Source organism: Coregonus lavaretus, assembly GCF_964263955.1.
Source record: "Coregonus lavaretus genome assembly, chromosome: 18".
Classification (NCBI taxonomy): domain Eukaryota; kingdom Metazoa; phylum Chordata; class Actinopteri; order Salmoniformes; family Salmonidae; genus Coregonus; species Coregonus lavaretus.
In genome coordinates this window covers 40,279,816-40,297,453 of record NC_140005.1, presented here as the reverse complement: position 1 = coordinate 40,297,453, position 17,638 = coordinate 40,279,816, and the positions used below count along the sequence as shown (strand labels likewise).

The 17,638-nt window shown below is 45.9% G+C and overlaps 1 protein-coding gene across 2 annotated transcripts in view; it reads right to left on the bottom strand.

Annotated features, from left to right (window-relative positions):
• Nucleotides 1–17,638, bottom strand: part of syne1b (spectrin repeat containing, nuclear envelope 1b) — a gene marked incomplete at its 5' end in the record, with an annotated part of 150,074 nt that overhangs the window by 40,339 nt on the left and 92,097 nt on the right. Inside the window, 21 exons of one of the 2 annotated variants that reach the window (XM_084182195.1) lie at nucleotides 2,352–2,501; nucleotides 3,051–3,233; nucleotides 3,469–3,601; nucleotides 3,913–4,109; nucleotides 5,007–5,138; nucleotides 5,421–5,594; nucleotides 6,993–7,193; nucleotides 7,336–7,455; nucleotides 7,546–7,647; nucleotides 7,802–8,011; nucleotides 8,306–8,461; nucleotides 8,731–8,865; nucleotides 9,544–9,697; nucleotides 9,831–9,931; nucleotides 10,128–10,259; nucleotides 10,620–10,679; nucleotides 10,992–11,195; nucleotides 13,667–13,846; nucleotides 14,108–14,302; nucleotides 14,582–14,743; nucleotides 14,926–15,045. In XM_084182195.1, coding sequence (XP_084038321.1) covers nucleotides 2,352–2,501; nucleotides 3,051–3,233; nucleotides 3,469–3,601; nucleotides 3,913–4,109; nucleotides 5,007–5,138; nucleotides 5,421–5,594; nucleotides 6,993–7,193; nucleotides 7,336–7,455; nucleotides 7,546–7,647; nucleotides 7,802–8,011; nucleotides 8,306–8,461; nucleotides 8,731–8,865; nucleotides 9,544–9,697; nucleotides 9,831–9,931; nucleotides 10,128–10,259; nucleotides 10,620–10,679; nucleotides 10,992–11,195; nucleotides 13,667–13,846; nucleotides 14,108–14,302; nucleotides 14,582–14,743; nucleotides 14,926–15,045 — 3,201 coding nt within the window. The remainder of the gene's footprint in view (nucleotides 1–2,351; nucleotides 2,502–3,050; nucleotides 3,234–3,468; nucleotides 3,602–3,912; nucleotides 4,110–5,006; nucleotides 5,139–5,420; nucleotides 5,595–6,992; nucleotides 7,194–7,335; nucleotides 7,456–7,545; nucleotides 7,648–7,801; nucleotides 8,012–8,305; nucleotides 8,462–8,730; nucleotides 8,866–9,543; nucleotides 9,698–9,830; nucleotides 9,932–10,127; nucleotides 10,260–10,619; nucleotides 10,680–10,991; nucleotides 11,196–13,666; nucleotides 13,847–14,107; nucleotides 14,303–14,581; nucleotides 14,744–14,925; nucleotides 15,046–17,638) is intronic. The other variant, XM_084182196.1, reaches the window with a different exon arrangement.

Sequence of the window (17,638 nt, the reverse complement as noted above, 5' to 3'; positions counted from 1 at the left end):
AAACTGGCTCTCATGAGGACCGCTACAGGAATGGAAGACCCACAGTTACCTATGCTGCAGAGGATAAGTTCATTAGAGTTACCAGCCTCAGAAATTGCAGCCCAAATAAATGCTTCACAGAGTTCAAGTAACAGACACATCTCAACATCAACTGTTCAGAGGAGACTGTGTGAATCAGGCCTTCATGGTCGAATTGCTGCAAAGAAACCACTACTAAAGGACACTAATAAGAAGAAGAGACTTGCTTGGGCCAAGAAACACGAGCAATGGACATTAGACCGGTGGAAATGTGTCCTTTGGTCTGGAGTCCAAATTGGAGATTTTTGGTTCCAACCGCCGTGTCTTTGTGAGACGCGGTGTGGGTGAACGGATGATCTCCGCATGTGTATTTCCCACCGCAAAGCATGGAGGAGGAGGTGTTATGGTGTGGGGGTGCTTTGCTGGTGACACTGTCTGTGATTTATTTAGATTTCAAGGCACACTTAACCAGCATGGCTACCATAGCATTCTGCAGCGATACGCCATCCCATCTGGTTTGGGCTTAGTGGGACTATCATTTGTTTTTCAACAGGACAATGACCCAACACACCTCAAGGCTGAGTAAGGGCTATTTTACCAAGAAGGAGAGTGATGGAGTGCTGCATCAGATGACCTGACCTCCACAATCCCCTGACCTCAACCCAATTGAGATGGTTTGCGATGAGTCGGACCGCCGAGTGAAGGAAAAGCAGCCAACAAGTGCTCAGCATATGTGGGAACTCCTTCAAGACTGTTGGAAAAGCATTCCAGGTGAAGCTGGTTGAGAGAATGCCAAGAGTGTGTAAAGCTGTCATCAAGGCAACGGGTGGCTATTTGAAGAATCTCAAATATAAAATATATTTTCATTTGTTTAACACTGTTTTGGTTACTACATGTTTCCATATGTGTTATTCCATAGTTTTGATGTCTTCACTATTATTTTACAATGTAGAAAATAGTGTAAATAAAGAAAAACCCTTGAATGAGAAGGCGTTCTAAAACCTTTGACCGGTAGTGTATATGGAATATTTTAGTCTTAGTAACCAGGCTTCCATCCAACCTTTTTATGCAAGTAAAGGACATGTCAAATAAGAAACGTCATGACAGGCCTGATGGAAACAGAACATGTTTCTGTAAACGTTCCAAATGTCGACAAAACCAAATACCCTAGACAAGGTGGGATCTTTTTGTGTCTGTAAAATGAACTTTGCGAGAAATGTTGGTGGAAACGCTTTTATGCACAAATATTGATATAATAACCATCATATCGAAATAAACTTGGAGTCCCGCGATGACGTGTGGTCCTCCCACTACGACTTGGGAAAGCGTGCTGTTTCTTAGGCTACAGATGAAATAAGTTATGATGAACTTCACAGGGTGGTGAAAGTGCAAGGTTGATGCTTGATGCTTCTTTCCAATAAATATTGATGGTCTTATTCTGGTGACATGATGATCGATGCTTGGCTGCCGTTTGACAAAGAAAAAATCTCGCTCTTTTGTCCATAATAATCTCATCATGTAGGCCAGTGGTTCCCAAACTGTGGGGAGTTTTTATTTTTGAAAGTTGTAATAGTAGAATGCACAAGGTGACATTTCCAAATTGGGTAGTGCATCATCAGTATTCCTCTTGTCATGTCAGTCATTGCATACCTTAGAGAGCTATTTATAACTTGTTAGAAATGTTCAGATCAACTAGCCCATGTAAGCTAACATTTTTAGCCCATAGATTTTGTAGTAATGTTTGAGTCACTCAAATGTCATATGAATACACATTAGACATGGCAAAATGTATAGAATTGCAAGAATATAGCTTTAAAACTGCAAAATGTTCTCTGCACCAACAAGAGGGGTGTGAACAGTTTGTTTCATGAACAGTGATTGTGCCCATAGAAATAGACGTGGCGCCCACGCAGGTTGGGCGTGGGATGTTCCCTAATGCTGAAAGGGGGGCCTGAGTGAAAAAGTTTGGGAACCCCTGATGTACGCTATACGTGCGATGTAGTCAACAGTTGGCTAGAACCTGTATCTGTGCTGTTGGCTAGAGTGCACGTGCCAATACCAGAGTGGGCACATTCTCTATATAAACAACAGTTGAAAATGCGATGGAAACCCATTTAACTTGTATTGTTATTCGGTACATGGGCATTTAACTGCAAAAGGTATTTTTATGTGCACTATGTCATCACGCACAGCCTTTTATCTGCAACAAGTCAATTTGATGGAAACATCTCTGGTGGGAAAATGGGCATATTGTTTTTATGCAGATTTTTAAATATTTGCATGGAAATCTGTCGCCAATTGGATGGAAACCTATCTAGTGTTCTGTTCCCTACCTTATACTTCTGTAAATAGTCCTGGATGACAGTTGACCCCACTGCTCCCTTCAGGTTCTCCTCATCCTCCTCGATCACTTTCTCCATCAGAGACATCCAGTTGACCAGCTCAGAGATGGCGTGGCGAGAGGCCAGCTTCTCCATTTGCAGCTGAGGAAAAGAAACAGGCCAATATATGAAAGGCATGCAAATGGGAGAAATATAGCCTACTAGCCTGGATCCTAACTGAATTGCTCCGTTGTTGCTTTTTGATTTCAGCCTGGCATTCCTAAATAAGGGAAAAGGAGAGCTTCTTTGCGTATAAAAATAGTCAAAAATAGTCATAGGCATTCCTCTAATAGACAGAAACTTCTATACACAACATGGTTGAGAAAAGAAGGTGTTGCTTGATCTAACTACTGTATGAGAGTGAAGCAGAAGAGTAGGAGTCAAACACTAATCCTATTTGCCGTATTTGGCCTGGCCAGATAAGCCTGTTTCCTAATGTGCGTCCCAAATGAAAGCACATTCCCTTTATAGGGTACTACTTTTGACCAGGGCCCATAGGGCTCTGGTCAAATGTAGTGCACTATGTAGGGGAATAGGGTGCAGTGCCTTGTCTCTCGTGAGACACAGTTACCATAAACCACTGTTCCTAAATCGAGTAGCTTGACAGTGTTCACGCAATATTTGGTTTTGGGTTCAGAGGTTAGACAGTACCTGGTGTAGCTTCTCTTGCACCACTGGGATGCGTGTGAATAGTTGGGTCCACTGGGAATCCACGCGGGCCAGGTCAGAACGCAGGGCTGTGGTGTCAACCCTCTTCAGCCTCAGGAGCTGGTTGCCCTCAGTCATCACAGAGCACTTCAAAGATGAATGCATCTCCACCTCTTTACAGAACTCCTGTGAACAGAGAACATTATAATGGTCAGTTTCACATGGAATATAACTAGGATGTGTATACAGCTGGCAGATTTTTAAAGGTTCCGGATGATGGTTCTCTAACCCTTTATGCCTATACTTAACCCTTATCCCAACCCTAACCTTAACCAATAACTTTAATCATTTGATCCCGATTTGCCAGTCGAATATCCACTTCCTATAAGGTATAACCCAGTCTTTTGACATGTTGACTCACCAGGAAGGCAGAGAGATGATTTCTGACGGTCTCCAGCTCCTGTGGAACTAAGACTGCCTGTGTGTTCCAGAATTCCAGACGTTCTAGAGCAGACTGCTGCCAGCCATTCAGCTCTGCATACTCCTTCTGGTACCTGGACATCAAATGGAGACAAACAGGTTGAGTGGGTGATATTCAAACTCCCCAAAATATCCACTTACATACAGTACAGACCTGTGTTCAAGTAGTGTTTCATTTTTTTGTGTTTGATTGAGACCTGCCTTAAGTGACAGAAGGATGGGGTTGCACTTTTTGGGACTATTTCATTGATTCCATTGCGCCAGGCAAGCTCAATGAAGCACAGCTAAAGTATTCGAAAGAAAACAAAACTATTTGAATCCAGGTCTACATCACATACAGTACACAATGCACTTTAAATAACATCCCTTGGGGTTCATCCCTGACCTGGTCCAGTGTTTGAGAATGGCCTCTAGTCTTTGCAGCTCCTTGTTGACCTTGGTAGTGTTGCTGAGCCAGTGTTCCCCCAGCATTGTGAGCTGGTTCTCCAGGCCAGGAGAGCACACAGATAGCAGCAACCTCTTCCCCTCCTCCAGGACCTGGTACAGCTTGTGCTGGTGCTCCGTCAGTCTATCCATCAGACTCTATGGTGAGGAGATTAGGTAGACCAAGATGATGAAAGAGGGGCATACAGGTATCCACAACACAACTACATAAATACAGTGGTGTAAAGTATTTAAGTAAAAATACTTTAAAGTACTACATAAGTAGTTTTGGGGGGTATCTGTACTTTACTATTTATATTTTTAATTCACTACATTCCTAAAGAAAATAATGTACTTTTTACTCCATCCATTTTCCCTGACACCCAAAAGTACTCGTTACATTTTGACAGGAACTTGGTCCAATTCACACACTTATCAAGAGAACATCCCTGGTCACCGCTATTGCCTCTGATCTGGCGGACTCACTAAACACAAATGCTTCGATTGTAAATGATGTCTGAGTATTGGTGTGTGCCCCTGGCTATCCGTCAAAAAATATATATACTTTGTGCCGTCTGGTTTGCTTAATATAAGGAATTTGAAATGGTTTATACTTTTACTTCTACTTTTGATACTTCAGTACATTTTAGCAATTCCATTTACATTTGATACTTAAGTATATTTAAAACCAAATACTTTTAGACTTTTACTCAAGTAGTATTTTACTGGGTGACTTTCACATTTACTTGAGTCATTTTCTATTAAGGTATCTTTACTTTTACTCAAGTAGGACAATTTAGTACTTTTTCCACCACTACATAAATTCATATCAAATGTATGCTTGGTAGCACTTTATTTTACTGTCCTATTGACCAGGTAGTTATCTGATATTTATTAGGAACATCATGATAAAGATTATGACAGTGCTGTGTATGATGCTATTAGAAGGCAGTATAAGATATGGTAAAAGTAACACACAGTATACATGTGAATGCCATTGGTTTTCTGTTATGATTGCATGCCATTGTACAGAGGGATGACAGTGGCATACTGTACCTGACACAGTGAGCTCCTCTCAGTGAGTCTCTCCTCTGTCTCCTCCACTAGGCCCACTGTGGGGATGCTACCCTCCACTGCCTCCAGCTGTCTACACAGAGCCTGGTAGTCCTGCACCAGACGGCTCCAAGTCTGAAAACACACAGATACAGACAAGTATAACTCATGAAAAAAGAACAATTCAGCTGTACTTGGGTTACAGATATAACTTTTTCAGACTATCGTGCCTACCCCAACTGTACTGTGCTGGCTCGGATATTGCCTTTTCACATTGTCCTTTCCAGCATGGTTCCAGCAAGTCTGGTGGATGCGTAATCAGGCCGGCCCAGTACAGTACAGCTTGGCGCTAGTGTGAAAAGGGTATTTGACTGATTTATAAGTATGATAGCAGTTTGTTTTGTGGTTGTCTCTGACCTCCAGTATGTACTCCAGTTCCACTCCTCTCCTGTGGGCCTGTTTGAGGACTCCCTGGGCCTGAGCCAGAGTCTCCTCCAGAGCCTGGTTCTCCCTAGGAACCACCAGTCCACTGATCTTCCTGAAGAATGTCTCTGTCAGGATCATATGGGACTCCAGACCCTGGAAGAACTCCTGGAGAAAGAAACCAGAGATGGTATAATCTTGAGATACCTGTATGCCACTCGAGTGAGATATGCCACACCTGTGGGAATATCCAATATGGTGAACCAGAGACATGTCTTCCCTTGTAACGGACTTCAAGGCATCCTTGAGCGATATACTCTTGAATTGCCTTTTGAATTTAAGAAAAATATTTGCTATGCATATAATTGATTGTACTATCCAAAATTACTGTAATTCTGTGAGACTTACACTACCATTCAAAAGTTTGGGGTCACATAGAAATGTCCTTGTTTTTGAAAGAAAAGCAATTTTGTTGTCCATTAAAATAACATCAAATTGATCAGAAATACAGTGTAGACATTGTTAATGTTGTAAATGGCTATTGTAGATGGAAACGGCTGATTTTTTATGGAATATCTACATAGGCGTACAGAGGCCCATTATCAGCAACCATCAGTCCTGTGTTCCAATGAAATTGCCAAGAAACTGAAGATCTCGTACAACGCTGTGTACTACTCCCTTCACAGAACAAAGTTGCAAAGAAAAAGCCATATCTCAGACTGGCCAATAAAAATAAAAGATTACCAGAGGCCAGATTAAGATGGGCAGTCTGAGATATTGCTTTTTCTTTGCAACTCTGCCTAGAAGGTCAGCATCCCGGAGTCGCCTCTTCACTGTTGACGTTGAGACTGGTGTTTTGCGGGTACTATTTAATGAAGCTGCCAGTTGAGGACCTGTGAGGCGTCTGTTTCTCAAACTAGACACTCTAATATATTTGTCCTCTTGCTCAGTTGTGCACCGGGGCCTCCCACTCCCTTTCTATTCTGGTTAGAGCCAGTTTGTGCTGTTCTGTGAAGGGAGTAGTACACAGCGTTGTACGAGATCTTCAGTTTCTTGGATTGAATAGCCTTCATTTCTCAGAACAAGAATAGACTGACGAGTTTCAGAAGAAAATTCTTTGTTTCTGGCCATTTTGAGCCTGTAATCGAACCCACAATTGCTGATGCTCCAGATACTCAACTAGTCTCAAGAAGGCCCGTTTTATTGCTTCTTTAAATCAGCACAACAGTTTTCAGCTGTGCTAACATAATTGCAAAAGGGTTTTCTGATGATCAATTAGCCTTTTAAAATGATAAACTTGGATTAGCAAACACAACGTGCCATTGGAACACAGGACTGATGGTTGCTGATAATGGGCCTCTGTACACCTATGTAGATATTCCATTAACAATCAGCCGTTTCCAGCTACAATAGCCGTTTACAACATTAACAATGTCTACACTGTATTTCTGATCAATTTGATGTTATTTTAATGGACAAAAAAATTGCTTTTCTTTCGAAAACAAGGAAACTTCTAAGTGACCCCAAACTTTTGAACGGTAATGTATATGTAAGGTTGAAGTTTACCTTGTGTTTGTCCAGGAGGATCTGTACTTCCTCCACAGAGCTGGCGATGATCCTCTGGTCGGCAGCCATCTTGTCCTGAGCAGTGTCCACCAGGTCAGTCAGATCCTGTAGAGCCCTCTCATACTGGCCTTTCAGAGCCATGTTCTGGTTCAGGCCGCTACGCCGCGACCCCACCGTCATCACCAGCTCCTCATAGGCATCCTGGAGGAAGAGGAGAGAGGAGAGAAGAAGAAAAAGAAGAAGACATACAGATATAATCTGATACACCAATGTTTAAGCAGTGTTAAAACAGTGTCTGTGGGTGTTTGTGTGTGAGAACTGTCTGTAAGAAGAGGTCAGATACCTGTAGCTTTAGCAGTTCGTTGGTGGAGATCTGGTCTGCCTGTAGCTCTGCTCCTCTGGTTTTGACCTGGGTAATCCTCTGCTCAAACTCTCTCAAACTCTCCTCAGCCTCAGCAATGACCTGCAAGAGAAAACCAATACTGGTTAGCGTCTTAGACATTCCTTTTGGTTATGTTTTATACTGTCGGTTGAGAAGGAAGTGTCATTTTACCTCAAGTTGTTTGGAGGCCGGTCTGTCCATGGCTCCTGCCAACGTCTGAAGAATCTGGCACTTGGTGTCGGTTAGATCAGTGAGGAGAAGCTGTGACTCCGTCTGCATAAACCAATACAAGATAAACTCAATGCATAACTGCAAGCTTTTTAGTCCAAGAATAGTGGAGTCCGAAATGGCTCATAAGGGGACAAGTACACCACATGCTCAGTAGCCTAGAGAACTAAAGCATAGAGAGTACACCACATAGCCTGACCTGGTAGGCAGTGAGTTCCTCCATCCTGGTCCTCATGTGTTCACAGCGTCGCCCCAAGGCAGAGTCTAGAGTCCTTAGCCTCTCTGTCAGACAGTCCAGTGTGTCCTCTAGCAGGGCCTGGTCATCCCCACACAGCCCTGTTGGTTGTCCCAGGAGACCCCGACTGTAGCTCACCTCCCCATTCACCTCACTGACATCCTTCCCTAAGGCCTGGAGGAAACAGAGATGACAAAGTCACCAAACATGCATGGCATCAGGTGATACACAGGAATGGAGGAAGACTTGGAAGGAGTCTTTGTTTGCTCCCTACCCCTTCCCCTTGGCACTAACCCTTCCATGTTTGCAGATCTCTAATGTGGAAGTAATATGGTTGAAGCTCCACCACTACACTGCTTATCTATATAGATCTTTCAGATCTGCAAACATGGAAGGGCTAGGCCGGGCAAGGGGAGTGACTGGGGACCGGATGACTGTTTCTACTATTCAGGTGTTGCTGTGGCGTACCTCCTGGTTTTGTAGCTGTGTCTCAGCGTTCTCAGCCAGCAGCACAGCACCAGAGAAGAGGGTGTTCTCTACATCATCCAGCCAGGAGGAGGTAGCTGACACGGCCTGGTAGAGCTGCTGCTCCCTTGGCATCACCTGGCCCTCAGAGGCCCCAGTCTGGACAGAGATATCAGGGTTGGGGTCAATTCCATTTCAATACATTCAATTAAGGAAGTAAATACAAATTCAATTTGAGTTCCAGCAATTTAAGAAGTAAACTGAAATTCCCATTACATTTTAGTCAATTCAGTTGAAATGGAGTTAGCCCCATCCCTGATAGATACAGTGCATAGTTGTCTTATATATTTCCATATATAAACATAATTTAACAAAAGAAAACAAGGACAACATACAGTACAACAACAGTGAGGGATGTTATAACCTACCTGAGAAGACATCTCTCCCATTGTCTGGCTGAAACCATCATATAACATCTTCAGTGAAGACTTGTCCTCTGTTTTATCTGTCTCTCCTTTAAACAGGGTCCCAGCGGTGGTCACTCTGGCAGTTCTGGAGTAAACCTGGAACAGAGTATGACCACTGTCACTGTCAGACATCACAGTACTATACCTCAGAGCAGGGCCGGCTCTAGCCTTTTGGGGGCCCTAAGCGATTTGGTTTGGGAGGCCCCCACCTCGTAGCAAAATATTTTAGTGTCCCCCTCTTGACGGCGGAGAGAAAAATGTAAGTTTTAAAGTTAATTTACTGCAATTCTACACATTTTTCCATGGGGTGTAGAGAAAATGTTGCAGCTTTAAAGCATGTTTTCTGCAATTGTACACATTTTGACAAGTGGCAGAGCATTTTTTTTGCAATTTTATAACAAATTTCAAGCAACTCTACTCATTTTACCATGGGGCAGAGATGTTTTGTTGTTGCAGTTTTAAAGCTATTTCCTGCAATTCTACATATTGTGCAATGACTTATGTCATGTTAATATGATATCTGAGTGAGAATGACTACCAAAATCAAATGGGGGTCCCCTGAGCACGTGCCCTGCATCGGTATTTGGCCATGATTACTACAAGTTTAGATGGCTAGACTAACTTACCAATATAAAACTTGTTCGCTGACATGGCTAATTGAGTGACTGTCAGTGACTGACATAACAACAGAAAAACTGCTGATACACAACCAAAAATAACTGGTTGTAATCTGGTTTTGGCCGCTGGGATAGGTGTTGACGGTGGGGTCTGTACCGGTTGCTTGTTGTCTTGCTCCAGGGTTTTCTGTAGGAGCTTGAGTTTGGTACTGAACTCTTTCCTCAGGCTCTCCCACCTCTGTCTCATCTGCTGCTGGGCAGCCCGGGTCTCTCTCTCCAGCAAGAGCTCCGGAGAGAAGGGCTCTGTCATACTGCAGGCAAAAAAACAGACGGAATATGATATAACATAAAAACATTATACAGAGAATAAGGCTTATTGGCCTCTGGTAATTCAAAATAATCTCCATGTCAGAACCCTGTGTTGTGTTAAAGTGGATGCCATACCTGACACTGCTGGGTGAGGCCTGCTGGATCAGGATCTCCTCTCCTCTACTGGCTACTGACTGGAGCAGCTTCTTCTGCTCTGCTAGCTGCTCCTCCAGCTCCTAAACAACAACAACGCACAAACATGATCACTCTGTTCACAGCAATGACTTCTCTTGATGAATGAATGAACGAATGAACGAATGAACGAATGAAGAAACAAATGAACGAACAAGCAAACAAGCAAACAAAACAAAGATCCTACACTGGCATGGCAGCAGTAGTGTGATGGTGTGTGTTTGAGAGCGACTACCCTACCCTCTGTCTCTGGAGGCTGTCCTGGTGATGTTGTGAGCGTGTGGTATGGGCCTGGGCCAGCCAGTCCTGTACACTGGGCCCCGGAGACAGGCTGGAGTCATACTCACTGTCCTCCTGGCCCTGCAGGGAGCCCTGGAGAAGGACACAAGCAGAGAGAGGGTTACTTATGGAAACAATAGTGAGCAAAAGGACAAGAGAAATGGTTATTCATGTAAGGATTCGTTTGATTCACATCTTGACAACAAGACCGACCAACCATCAAGGCTGGTGAGGATTACAAGTCATTTGATTATAAGTCAACTCTCCTTATTTTGATTTGTAAACCTCAAACAAGAGAGTGGTTGAAATAATTCAAGCTAATTTGTATGCAATCCAGTTCACCCAATTATATCCCTGCACACATTAGCCACAGTAAAGAATAGGAGGGGACAAATGGAGGGGACCATGTCAAAATCAGAAGACATTCCATTAAAGTCTCAGAACAGACATTACATGTACATGCTTCCTCAATGGGCCTTTCAGCTCCTGAAAAGCCTCCCATGCCAGAGTGGCCTGCAGGACAAACAAGGTGAAGGCATAGGCTTTAGCTCGGTGGTCTAACATGATCCAGGAGACCTGGAGTTGAACACAGTCAGTCACATAAGCAACCAGGCACCTCTGTAAACTCTGTAAACACTGTCTGCAGTCAAATTGAAATAATGATTCTAAAGCGGTTCCAGATTCAGATGCGGAGATGACTGTAGCAGTAGCCAGGTCCCAGATCTACCAGGCTACTAGTACATTCCTCTCCACAGATAAAGCCGGCAACACCTTTTACTGTAGTAGTGAGCTACAGGGCAGGTATCCAGAAGCAGCCTGACTCACCTGGATGTTGATGTGTTTGTCCTGGAGCATCCTCTGCAGCTCCAGCAGACTTCCCTTCAGCATCCGCAGCTTCCTGGCCAGCTGCTCAGCATCCTCCCTCATGTCCATCCGCGTCTCCTGCCTCCCCTCCAGCAGCAGTCTCTCGCTCCGCATGGTCAGCTCCGACAGGGCCACCACCTTCTGCTCAATCTCCTGCAGCATGTTCTGGAGCAGCAGGAGGAGAGAGGCCATCTCAAACATGGTGCTGGATACCAGGCAGACCCTTCCCCCAAGGGAGCTTCAGTCAACAGGGCCTCCAGTCCCAGGGTCAGTATAGACCCCTTCAGCAGACCCAGCAGCAGGTCTCTCTAGGTACTGTCCTGCTCTCATTGTAGGCACACCTCCCTACCAACACCCTCACCTCCAGCACAGCACAACACACTAGCACTAATCCTTCACGTCCCATGTTCAGCAGGTTCCCGCTCAAGATCAAAAATATAGGTTCCCAAGTGGCCTGGACTGTTGTAGGCATTTGTAATGAAACGATCCAAAGCTACCACAGATGTCCCATAGTAAATGCTTCCTCAAAGATCCGTGCACAAAGGAGTTTCCTCCATATATAGACCCATATCCCGTGTGTGTGTATCGGTAAGTTGAACGGGTTTCAACTCCCCGCCTCCCTCACTCCCCTCATTCCTCCCCCTCTCGCTCTCGTCAGTTAGGATTCCCTACTTGGATATTCTAGCAGGCTGATCCAGCTCCACCACCAACACCAACACCAATCCCTGCAGTCGGAATCTATTAATCTAGCAAATAAGCCTCCCCCTGAAGACACGGCCCCATGCATTCACACAGAAGACATCTGCATAATCTGCTTAACTAGACTAGTGTTACAGACGCTTAGGAACCTAACCAAGCCTCTGAAGGCAGCCCTGCCCTCTACTCTGCTGCTAATACTGTTGTTTACTGCTGCCAGGTTCCTACCCCTCCCAGGTGGATCCATATGTGACAGGCAGTTATAGTTGGATGTTAAATGAGCAGCTGTGTGAAAGGGGAAAATTCACGTGACTCACGGAGGAGCTTTTAAACAAAGGGACTCTGTGTGTGTCCGTGCATATGTGCATCTGTGCATTCGGAAAGTATTCAGACCCCTTCACTTTTTCCACATTTTGTCTTATCAATCTACACACAATACCCCATAATGACAAAACAAAAACAGTTTTTTAGAAATGTTTGCAAATGTATAAAATACAAAAAACGGAAATATCACATTTACATAAGTATTCAGACCCTTCACTCAGTACTTTGTTGAAGCACCTTTTGCAGCGATTATATCCTTGAGTCTTCTTGGGTATGATGCTACAAGCTTGGCACACCTGTATTTGGGGAGTTTCTCCCATTCTTCTCTGCAGATCCTCTCAAGCTCTGTCAGGTTGGATGGGGAGTGTCGCTGCACAGCTATTTTCAGGTCTCTCCAGAGATATTAGATCAGGTTCAAGTCCGAGGTCTGGCTGGGCCACTCAAGGACATTCAGAGACTTGTCCCGAAGCCACTCCTGCGTTGTCTTGGCTGTGTGCTTAGAGTCGTTGTCCTGTTGGAAAGTGAACCTTCGCCCAAGTCTGAGGTCCTGAGCACTCTGGAGGAGGTTTTTTATCAAGGATCTCTCTGTACTTTGCTCCGTTCATCTTTCCCTTGATCCTGACTAGTCTCCCAGTCCCTGCCACTGAAAAACATCCCCACAGCACCATACTTCACCGTAAGGATGGTGCCAGGTTTCCTCCAGACGTGACACTTGGCATTCAGGCCAAAGATTTCAATCTTGGTTTCATCAGACCAGAGAATCTTGTTTCTCATGGTCTGAGAGTCCTTTAGGTGCCTTTTGGCAAACTCCAAGCGGGCTGTCATGTGCATTTGACTGAGGAGTGGCTTCCGTCTGGCCACTCTACCATAAAGGCCTGATTGATGGAGTGCTGCAGAGATGGTTGTCCTTCTGGAAGGTTCTCTCATCTCCACAGAGGAACTCTGGAGCTCTGTCAGAGTGACCATTGGGTTTTTGTTCCCTTCCCTGACCAAGGCCCTTTTCCCCCATTTGCTCAGGTTGGCCGGGCGGCCAGCTCTAGGAAGAGTCTTGGTGGATCCAAACTTCTTCCATTTAAGAATGATGGAGGCCACCATGTTCTTGGGGACCTTCAATGCTGCAGACATTTTTGGTACTCTTCCCCAGATCTGTGCCTCGACACAATCCTGTCTCGCAGTTCTACGGACCTTCCTTCGACCTCATGGCTTGGTTTTTGCTCTGACATGCACTGTCAACTGTGGGACCTTATATAGACAGGTGTGTTCCTTTCCAAATCATGTCCAATCAATTGAATTTACCACAGGTGGACTCCAATCAAGTTGTAGAAACATCTCAAGGATGATCAATGGAAACAGGATGCACCTGAGCTCAATTTCCAGTCTCATAGCAAAGGGTCTGAATACTTATGTAAATAAGGTATTTCCAAAAAACTGTTTTCGCTTTGTCATTATGGGGTATTGTGTGTAGATTGAAGATCATTTTTATTTAATCAATTTTAGAATGAGGCTGTAACGTAACAAAATGTGGAAAAAGTGAAGGGGTCTGAATACTTTCCGAATGCACTGCATGTGCGTGCGCGCGTGTGAGTACCCGCCAGTAGAGGGGGCTCTGTTCTAACCTGGCAGTCGATGAGCTGCTCCTCCATGTCCTCCTCATCCTCCTTAGCGCTGGGCTGGAGGAAGGTTGTGAGTGCAGAGCGGGTGCTGAGCAGCCATTGGTCCATCTGGTCAGCCTGGTTGAGATAGTATTGTAAGGCCTGCTCCTGACGTTGCTCCTCTAGATGGTCAGTCGCACGCTCCTGGACAGGGACACCAAGACACCACATGAAGTAGGCCAGACACAGCTTGTTGTAATGTTCATGAACCTCTTGACCCCTCAACAAACATGCTTTTAATGGTCATGTCATGTGATGAGCCTGACCTAAGACTCTAATCTTCAAAACAAAACAATCATCGTTGGTTTCCTAATACAGCTAAATGATCATCGGAAGAAGTGGGATTGCCCCTATCTGCCCAAAAATATAGAAGAGAGAGAAAAGGTATTGGGAGCATGAATGTACCTCCAGAAGCTGTCGTTTCCCTGTGGCCTTCATATGTATGGTGGCCATCCTCTCAGCCAAGACAGTGAGGGTGGACTGCATGGCTAGCTGGTCGGCCGTATCCGAGTCCACAGCATCAGAACCCAGTTCCTCTGAGAAGCTGGTCTGCAGCTTATCTATCTCCTCCTGCAGACTGTGGATCTCCTCACCCATGGCCTGGTGGAGGGAATAACAGTATTTAGTTATAATGGGAAGGCTGTGCTGAGCACTGAGCATTGATTAGGGTTGGAACCATAATTATACATTGTAGTTTACGAATACGGAAAACATAGAGTCATGAGTATACTGAGATGTTATACAGGATTTCTGCCTCAAGCAGGAATTTGTATTTTGAGCATTTCGAGATGTCACATAGGATTTCTGCCTTGTGGAAATTGGTATCTTGAGCATAGTGAAATGTTACATAAGACTTCCTTAAGCAATACTGATTCTTACTTTATGGGCTTCCATATGACTGTCTGTGCTCCTGTCAGCCTCCAGTGGCTTGTTGAGTTTGGCCTCTAAGGACTCCATCTTAGAGGAGATAGACTGGAGAGAACCCTGGTAACGCTGCTGTTTCTCCAACGCCTCGTACAGAGTCCTCTGCTTCTCACTGATCTGTAAAAGGAAGGATAGGAAATAGTAGTAGTCAGACCTCGGCCAAAAATAGTGGTACTTCACCGTTTATTTGTAAATCCACTTTTCTAAATAGATGATGAAATCAAATATAAACGCTGTGTAAAGAAAGTGAGGATAGTACATAGGTGGCAGCACATATTTAGTCTATATGCATTGCATACCACATTCTTCAAGGTCTCCCAGGAGCGTTGCAGGTCATCGAAGTTGGCCACAGATTCAAATGTCGGGTCATATAGCTCCTGTATGGGGGCTCTGGTGAGGGTGGCTCGTCCCAGTCCCATCTGAGAGAAGACACAAGCAATAAATACGGAGAAGCATCACAATGTTACTTGGTGTATAGGTAGGTACACAATAAGGTTAAAGGTCAGGGCCTGGTTGCATAAAACACCTTAAGTTAATTTCCCCCATTGTCTTTTCCCTTCAAGTTTCCTTAACTTTAAGTCAGTTACACAAAAAATGTTAAGGTGAAATTCCCCTTTAAATTAAGTGAAAAAGTTAAGGGTGGCCATGAGGTCCGTTAACTGCTTCATTCAGTATGGATATCAATGTTGCTTTCATCTGCTCTGGTTACAAAAGGAAAACACCAACCAGCTAGCTACTTACTTTAGCTAGCTAAACAATGGAAGGTTCACAATCCATGTCTACGAAGCTAGCTGGCTAGTTAGCTATAGGTACTCTGTAAACTAGCTTGACGTACTAGAAAGTAATATAAACAAGTTGAGAAAAAAGTAACTACAAGAAACGTGATATATTATCTTCTGAAGCAATTTGGGTATCCTGTCTTGATTGTAGAAGTTCTATTTTGGAATCTCACAAAATGAATAGGATCTCCTTGATGAGACCTTTAGTCAGTGAATCAGGCCGTCTCCGTGGTAACCAGATACTCTTTCTGCCATACCTGCCTTCAACTACTGTAAAACCCCTTAAATATGCCCTTACCTAAGGAAATATTTGAGGGGCTCTATGCAACACCCTTAAACATTATTCCTTAAGGTAAACCCTTAAGGGAAACACTTAAGATGTTTTATGCAACTGGGCCCAGGCCCTTAATGGAGAAGTACAGTAGCCTAGCTATGCGTTAATCTGTGCTAATGCAATGCATTTAATTTGAGGCATACAGGATGACAGGATATGGAGATGTATTTTCATATCTCATGGTCTGCAGGTAGAGTAGAGAGAGAGAGAGAGAGTGAGAGAGAGAGAGAGAGAGAGAGAGAGAGAGAGAGAAAGAACTCAGTAGGTGATGACTGAGTGTGAATGATGGGAGAGGGGGAGCAACAGACCTGACTGGGAGTGATGGGAGAGGGGGAGCAACAGACCTGACTGGGAGTGATGGGAGAGGGGGAGCAACAGACCTGACTGGGAGTGATGGGAGAGGGGGAGCGACAGACCTGACTGGGAGTGATGGGAGAGGGGGAGTGACAGACCTGACTGGGAGTGATGGGAGAGGGGGAGCAACAGACCTGACTGGGAGTGATGGGAGAGGGGGAGCAACAGACCTGACTGGGAGTGATGGGAGAGGGGGAGCAACAGACCTGACTGGGAGTGATGGGAGAGGGGGAGCAACAGACCTGACTGGGAGTGATGGGAGAGGGGGAGCAACAGACCTGACTGGGAGTGATGGGAGAGGGGGAGCAACAGACCTGACTGGGAGTGATGGGAGAGGGGGAGCAACAGACCTGACTGGGAGTGATGGGAGAGGGGGAGCAACAGACCTGACTGGGAGTGATGGGAGAGGGGGAGCAACAGACCTGACTGGGAGTGATGGGAGAGGGGGAGCGACAGACCTGACTGGGAGTGATGGGAGAGGGGGAGCGACAGACCTGACTGGGAGTGATGGGAGAGGGGGAGCGACAGACCTGACTGGGAGTGATGGGAGAGGGGGAGCGACAGACCTGACTGGGAGTGATGGGAGAGGGGGAGCGACAGACCTGACTGGGAGTGATGGGAGAGGGGGAGCAACAGACCTGACTGGGAGTGATGGGAGAGGGGGAGCAACAGACCTGACTGGGAGTGATGGGAGAGGGGGAGCAACAGACCTGACTGGGAGTGATGGGAGAGGGGGAGCAACAGACCTGACTGGGAGTGATGGGAGAGGGGGAGCAACAGACCTGACTGGGAGTGATGGGAGAGGGGGAGCAACAGACCTGACTGGGAGTGATGGGAGAGGGGGAGCAACAGACCTGACTGGGAGTGATGGGAGAGGGGGAGCAACAGACCTGACTGGGAGTGATGGGAGAGGGGGAGCGACAGACCTGACTGGGAGTGATGGGAGAGGGGGAGCGACAGACCTGACTGGGAGTGATGGGAGAGGGGGAGCGACAGACCTGACTGGGAGTGATGGGAGAGGGGGAGCGACAGACCTGACTGGGAGTGATGGGAGAGGGGGAGTGACAGACCTGACTGGGAGTGATGGGAGAGGGGGAGCAACAGACCTGACTGGGAGTGATGGGAGAGGGGGAGCAACAGACCTGACTGGGAGTGATGGGAGAGGGGGAGCAACAGACCTGACTGGGAGTGATGGGAGAGGGGGAGCAACAGACCTGACTGGGAGTGATGGGAGAGGGGGAGCAACAGACCTGACTGGGAGTGATGGGAGAGGGGGAGCAACAGACCTGACTGGGAGTGATGGGAGAGGGGGAGCGACAGACCTGACTGGGAGTGATGGGAGAGGGGGAGTGACAGACCTGACTGGGAGTGATGGGAGAGGGGGAGCAACAGACCTGACTGGGAGTGATGGGAGAGGGGGAGCAACAGACCTGACTGGGAGTGATGGGAGAGGGGGAGCAACAGACCTGACTGGGAGTGATGGGAGAGGGGGAGCAACAGACCTGACTGGGAGTGATGGGAGAGGGGGAGTGACAGACCTGACTG